Below are 6,535 nucleotides of genomic sequence, written 5' to 3' on the forward strand. Positions count from 1 at the left end.
TTAATAAACTATTAGATATATTGGATTTTATAAAAGTTTTTATATTAACACTTGTGAGGTTTGAATTCACCATATGGATTTATAACTATATGTATTTTGAAAAAGTTGACATGAAGTTTGATAAAAGGTAAATGGAAAGAAAGAAGAGAAAAGAAAAATCACTACGCCTACTAATATTAATTAAATTTTTTAGTTAAATATCGTTGAATTTTTAATAAAAGTAAAGTTTAAAATTGGATTGTGCTTAAAATACTATTTATAATTTATAATTATTTTTATTTTATATTTATGACATCATTAAATTTTAATTTTATCAAATTGAAGTTTTTGATTGGTTAATAGTTATTAGATCAGTTATCTTTTAATATAAATAGAGATAAAAATAATAAATTTATATAAAAATTATAGCCCTACATTGAAAGCTAAGAAAAATGAAACACACAAATTAATTAAATGACTCTTAATAAATTAAATCACCACCTTTAATCTATACTACTTAATTGAGAGAAAGCCCTCTTTTTTATTTTAAGCAATTCTGTCTTTAAAATCTCATAAATACCCTTGGACTTTTTATAATACATCTATCTATACTATGTTGAAAAGTTTACAACCATTCCATAATCTTTTAAAAGATATTCACTCTCTAAAAATCAAATATCTTTGTATCAATTACCAACACCAATTGACGTCGACGCCACCACGTCGCAACTAATGTCATCGCCGCCGCATTGCGCGGGTACCATGCTCGTATTAAATTACATTATCAATTTCTTATATTATAAACTATGTCTACGAATCTCTTTAAATCAAACTTTTACATTCATTACCTATACCATTTGATGTCGTCACCATCCATCGCTTTTATCACACCATCACATTGAATACCGTGCTTGCTAAATTATTAATATTAAAATGTTTTGCATTTAAAATTTAGATGTGGGCTCTAATATGAAAATTACAATGATTTTATGTACAGTGCTGATATTATAATTGGTATTTCCAATATAAAAAACCAACTTATTTTATGTGTAAATATAAATATTTATAAATTATTTTATTAAAGGTATTTTTATAGTAAGGGGATACAAGAACACAATAAAAAGTTATGAGTTAATGGTAGTTAAATCATCATTTAAGATTTGGGGTTGTTTGTTTTAATAAAGAGTATATCTTTACTTTTATAAAGAGCTATCATGTATTTTACTTCGTTCATTTATTCATTAATTTAAGGATCCCTAACTAATATATCTATAATGTTATTAATTAAGTTATTTACAACATAGATCTATCAACCTTTAAAATAATTATATAACTATTTTTTAAATCAATTACTTATACGAACAACGAGACAACAACACCACCACAGTCACCGCCACTGTTGCCGCCACTGCTCGTCGCCTCAACGGCTGTTGCCACCATCACCACCACTTGTCGCCGCCATCGTTACCACCATCGTCATCGAATCGTGCGAGCACGCATCATTGAATCAAACACATTTCATCCCATAATATTATCGTTATCTAGGTTCGGTTTAGAAGAGAAATAACTATGTTTAAATGTAAACAACCAATGACTGTGGACTATAAAAAATCACAATTAACGTATATTTTTGAATATCGTCTAATAAATCTCATAAGGTCCGCAGAGAACGAAGTTATGGTAAAAATAAAGAAAAAGGACAGTACGTGGAAAAGAGTATACGTATGTTTAACCCAAGCTGAAAGTCAGGAGAAAACACCAACTTCAACAATGCATTGTTAAACAAATAACCAACTTATATATGTTGCGTAATGGGATCACGAAACTTAACCCGTTCGTCATATATAAGCGGTCTTATCGATACCGCTTATCATCAAACAAGATTGGAAGGTACGTAATGTCTTTTGATTCTACAATCTAGGAATTATGATTATTGTAATTAGTAAAGTTTGATTGATTTTCTGACTTCTGAGTTAAGCTATTTGTATTACTTATTAGTGAATTTTATTCTGTAGTTATATAAAGTTTAGTGTTATAAATAAATTTAGAGCCAATTCACAGGTGTTCGATGAAATGACTAGTCTCACATAAATATTCATGTCTTATCTTTACCAGGGATATGATTATCTAGGATGATGTCCAGTGATGCAGTGACTTCACTGTGTACATGGCCTGGACGATTGGAGTGTGTATGCAAGAGAGTTCGCAATAACGCATCTGTAGGTCTGTTGTAGTTCAATCAGCTTTTCTTTTTTGGTTTGTTTTTTTCTTTTATAGCTTTTTTTTTTATCTGATTTTATGAAAATAAATCATCTCTCTGCTCTGAATTCCAACATAATATCATCTTTGTCTTGGTTTATTATTGCACTTATATTGTAAGAGTAATTTATTACTTAGTCATATGCAAAAATCACGATGAAAGAAATCTATAATATGAGTTAACCACATATGTCCAATGTCTCTTACCTAAGCTCTTACCTCATTAGGAGTCATAATCAAACACAACATGCCAATAATATAAAATTTTTTATAATGCATTAGATGAAAGAATATATTGGACAAGGAAAACAACATCTTTAGACTCAATCACATACATAAACCTCCTCCCCTGATCTTTATGAAGATAGCACTAAACACGTCCCTTGAAACGGGTCATGGATATGAAACTCGTTCCTAAAAGAAGTGTGAGTTCCTTTTCCAGCAAAAAGACTTATAGGGGAAGTGGCTTAACTTAAATGTAGTTAATACCATTGAACACCAAAAGGACAAACATACAAGTTTAAAGTAATCTTAGCTTAAACTCTTAATAGTGGTTTGGTTTCTGATATCTTCGATCAGACGTGTCATATTCTTGTGGGAAGATCCTCCCTCTTCTAATGCTTTATTTGCTATCTTACTAAGTTCTTTAGCTCGTTTTCTTCTCTCTTCACCTTCTTTCCCTTCTTCCATTAGAACCTCTATTGCCTTCTTAAATTCCTCACTCTTTACCACCACTCCTGACTTTTCCTCTTCACCTAAATGGACAACATTCTGAGCGCCAACACAAACTCCGATCCCCAACACTTGAACAATTAACTTTTCATTGTAGAACTGCTCCTGAAACTGAGGCCATGTTACCATTGGGACACCTGCACATACCCCTTCCAGAGTAGAATTCCATCCACAGTGCGTTAAAAACCCTCCGATTGCAGGGTGTGATAACACTAAAAGTTGGGGTGCCCACCCGTGGATCAATAGAGCTCTATCTTTTGTTCGTTCTTCAAACCCTTCTTCAACTATCCAATTTTCTATCTTCTCAGTCTTTGGACCTGCACGAACTACCCAAATGAACGGTTTTTGAGATGATTCTAAAGCTAAAGCCAACTCAACTAGCTGTGCAGGCTCAATACGACTGACGCTTCCTAAACAAACATAGATCACCGAGCCATTTTCTTGAGAATCTAGCCAATTGAGACACACGTTTATGCTAATTGATGACTTCTTACCTCTCTGCACCTTCTCTGATGCATCGCTATAACATAGTGATAATGGGCCTATGCACCAAACTTTATCACCTTTGACTTTCTGATATTTATCAGCATATCCTTGTTCCAACTCTTGAAAACTGTTAATAAGGACTCCATACGCTTCAGCTTCAGATTCTCGAAGCTTTTCCTGATAATCAGTATTATATGCTCTAGAGCTCGGATTAAATTGAAAAGGGAGTTGGGATCTTTTTAGTTCAATATGATCAGGCAAACCGGGCAAGACAAATGATTCTGACTCGCCCACACTTTCATACACCTTTGAGAGGTATAAAACATGGTTACACATCTGCGTGAAACAGTTCATTCCATCAAATACCACCCTTGGAATCTGAAACTTTTTTGCTGTTTCACCTGGCCATAAAAGAAACGTATCAGAAACTATGCAATCTGGCCTATGATTAAGCTTTTCTATGTATTGATCAACTTCTTTTTGTAGTGAAGCATAGGCATTCATGAGTGCCGTGACCATCTCGAAATTAGGGAGATCATCTAAGCATTCACAGCCTTGTGGTAAGCCAAACTCTGAATATGGGAACGGGAATTCAAGAAAATTGATGGGAAGACCGGATTGGATTGCTAGATCAAGGATTGCTCCAAATCTGATGGTGTTGACAGGGGTCGTAACTATGGTAACTTTAACCCCATGTTGGGCCAATAACTTGGCTATGTCAATGGTGGGGATATAGTGGCCCGGAGATCCTAAGGGTATAACAAGAAAGTGAAGTTGGTTGTATTTTTGTGACTCTTCTAAAACCATTTCTGAATTAAGACTCTAGGCTAGTATGATGAAGAGATTGTATGTACAGTATATATGATAATGGAGGTTCTATCTAATTTATACAGTTTAGAACATAAAGCACATAGCTGTTGACAACATTGCATATACCACAAGAACTTGATCTTGACTTATAGGAAAAATAGAATGGTTAACACTAATTTTATTTTAAGGACAAAGACGGCCAAGAAACAAGGTGCCAGGTGTAGATTACCTAAACTCAAATTGATGTTCTTGTCTCATGTCTTTGTAATCTATATCCTTCAATTCATACTTATAAAATTAATAAATTACATGTTATCCGAACCATGGTTTACAGACTCTAATTCTAACATGCTATCAAAAAACTATATATGTAACAATCTATATTTTATTCAACGGATACAAGATTTTAACTTTTAGCATTTGCATAATGCATTATGTCTTGAATAAGCAGTGTCAAGTTAAGGTATGAAGATCCTCCCTCTTTTATTGCGTTATTCGCTATCTTTCCAAGATCTTTTGCTCGGTTCCGTCTCTCAGTTCCTTCAATCCCGTCATCCATAACCTTCACGATAGCCTTCGTAACACTCTCCCTTTTTACTTTCACTCCAGACCTATCTTCTTCGCCAACATGTACAACAGAATCAACTCCAACACCAACGCCAATCCCCAGAACTTGCACTATCAGCTTCTCGTTAACAAACTGCTCTGCAAACTGGGGCCATGTAATCATGGGAACGCCAGCACACACTGATTCTAGAGTCGAGTTCCAACCACAATGGGTCAAGAACCCTCCTACCGAAGGGTGAGACAAGATTAGCACTTGTGGGGCCCAACCTCGGATTATTAACCCTCTATCTTTAATCCTCTCTTCAAAACCACTATTTGCTAGCCATTCCTCGACCTCCTTTTCTCTATGAACAGATTTAACCACCCAAATGAACGGGCGATTTGATGCTTCTAGGCCTAAAGCAAGCTCAATAAGTTGTGGGGTGTTTACTCGTACAAGGCTACCAAAACAAGCATAAACAACTGAGTCGGGTTCATGAGAATCGAGCCACTTTAAACATTGTTCTTCATCGATTGAGGCTACATTTCCTCTTTGAGATTTATCCAAATTGTCGCTATTGCATAGTGACAATGGCCCGATACACCAAACTTTACCCCCTCTTAACTTCTTATACTCATTAACATATTCTTGTTCCAACTCTTCAAAACTATTAATCACGACTCCATAAGCCCTCACCTCAGCATCCCTAGCCCGTTGACGGAACTCACTTGTGTCAATAGAGCTCGGGTTAAACTCAGGTGGGAGCTGATTCCTTCTCAGCTCGATCCTACCTGGCAAACCGGGGACAACAAATGGTTCTGATTCACCCAAACCATCATACACCTTCGATACATACAAATTATTGTAACACAATTCATTAAAACAACTCATTCCATCAAACATGATTCTTGGTATCCTATGCTTATCTGCAAACTCACCTGTCCATGACATATACTTATCAGATATGATACAACTCGGACGAGGCTCTAATGTCCCAAAACGTTCTTCTAGCTTTTGTTGTAGCATGTCAATGGCAGCTAAAAAGTTTGGGACTAAATCTAAACTAGGGATTTTATCTGTGCTCTCACATCCTTCGGGCAATCCAGCCTCAGCTGTTGGAAATGGGAGCTCAAGGAACCGGACGGGTTTGATGGATCGGGCAAGAGTGGGGGCGTAACGGGCGGCATTAAGAGGTGTGGTAGCTATTGTAACCATCACGCTTGGTTGTTTTGAAAGCAGTTTGGCCATGTCTATCATGGGAATAGTGTGACCAGGACCTATGTGGGGAATTAAAAGGAAGTGGAGCTTGTTGTTGGCTGCCATTTTGGTTGAGTTCTTAATGTGGAGACTTTTGAGAATGATTGATTGTTGTTAAGGAGGAAGAGGTGGAGTTCTTAAGTGGAGCTTTTTTTTTTTGAGATATATATACTTAAGGAGGAAGAGGTGGAGTTTGGAATCATATATTTGCTATATATGAATTTGAAAAGTATGAAATGTTTAAACATCGTGAAAAGATTTGCTTCCTTGGTCTAAAAAAGTGCACCAGCTGTAAACGAAACAATAATGACATTGACTCGTACGTGAAATCAATACTTTTCCTTGGTTGGTCTTACACGGCATGAGAAAAGTAACTAAAGAGGGAGTTCAAGGAAGTTCACCGAGTGTTCGGGTTTGTTGAGGACATTGAATTGAAGGGGGTGGTTAACTGGTGACGAGATAGTG

General features: G+C 35.7%; 1 protein-coding gene and 1 long non-coding RNA gene across 2 annotated transcripts; one reads left to right on the forward strand and one right to left on the reverse strand.

The window, feature by feature from the left end:
* The first annotated feature begins 1,610 nt into the window (after positions 1-1,610).
* Positions 1,611-2,314, forward strand: LOC122608871. The gene is made up of 2 exons (XR_006325324.1): positions 1,611-1,869; positions 2,095-2,314. It is a non-coding gene; the product is annotated as an uncharacterized LOC122608871 (long non-coding RNA).
* Positions 2,315-2,492: 178 nt separating this feature from the next.
* LOC122595088 (UDP-glycosyltransferase 73C4-like) lies at positions 2,493-6,271 on the reverse strand. Its single transcript, XM_043767393.1, has 2 exons — positions 4,678-6,271; positions 2,493-4,265 (listed from the first exon to the last, which is right to left on the reverse strand). The coding sequence occupies exons 1-2, from the start codon at positions 6,134-6,136 to the stop codon at positions 2,770-2,772; spliced, it is 2,955 nt and encodes a 984-aa protein (XP_043623328.1). The 5' UTR covers positions 6,137-6,271; the 3' UTR covers positions 2,493-2,769.
* Between the last annotated feature and the right edge of the window lie 264 nt (positions 6,272-6,535).

This window comes from Erigeron canadensis, chromosome 1, assembly GCF_010389155.1.
Source record: "Erigeron canadensis isolate Cc75 chromosome 1, C_canadensis_v1, whole genome shotgun sequence".
NCBI classification, from domain to species: domain Eukaryota; kingdom Viridiplantae; phylum Streptophyta; class Magnoliopsida; order Asterales; family Asteraceae; genus Erigeron; species Erigeron canadensis.

Bases quoted from the DNA above. Each gene is read 5' to 3' on its own strand.
- LOC122595088 (XM_043767393.1), bottom strand. From the start codon at position 6,136: ATGGCAGCCAACAACAAGCTCCACTTCCTTTTAATTCCCCACATAGGT. The intron at 4,266-4,677 runs GTTAAAATCTTG...GTCTTAATTCAG, and splicing joins GCATTATGCAAATGCTAAAA to AAATGGTTTTAGAAGAGTCA.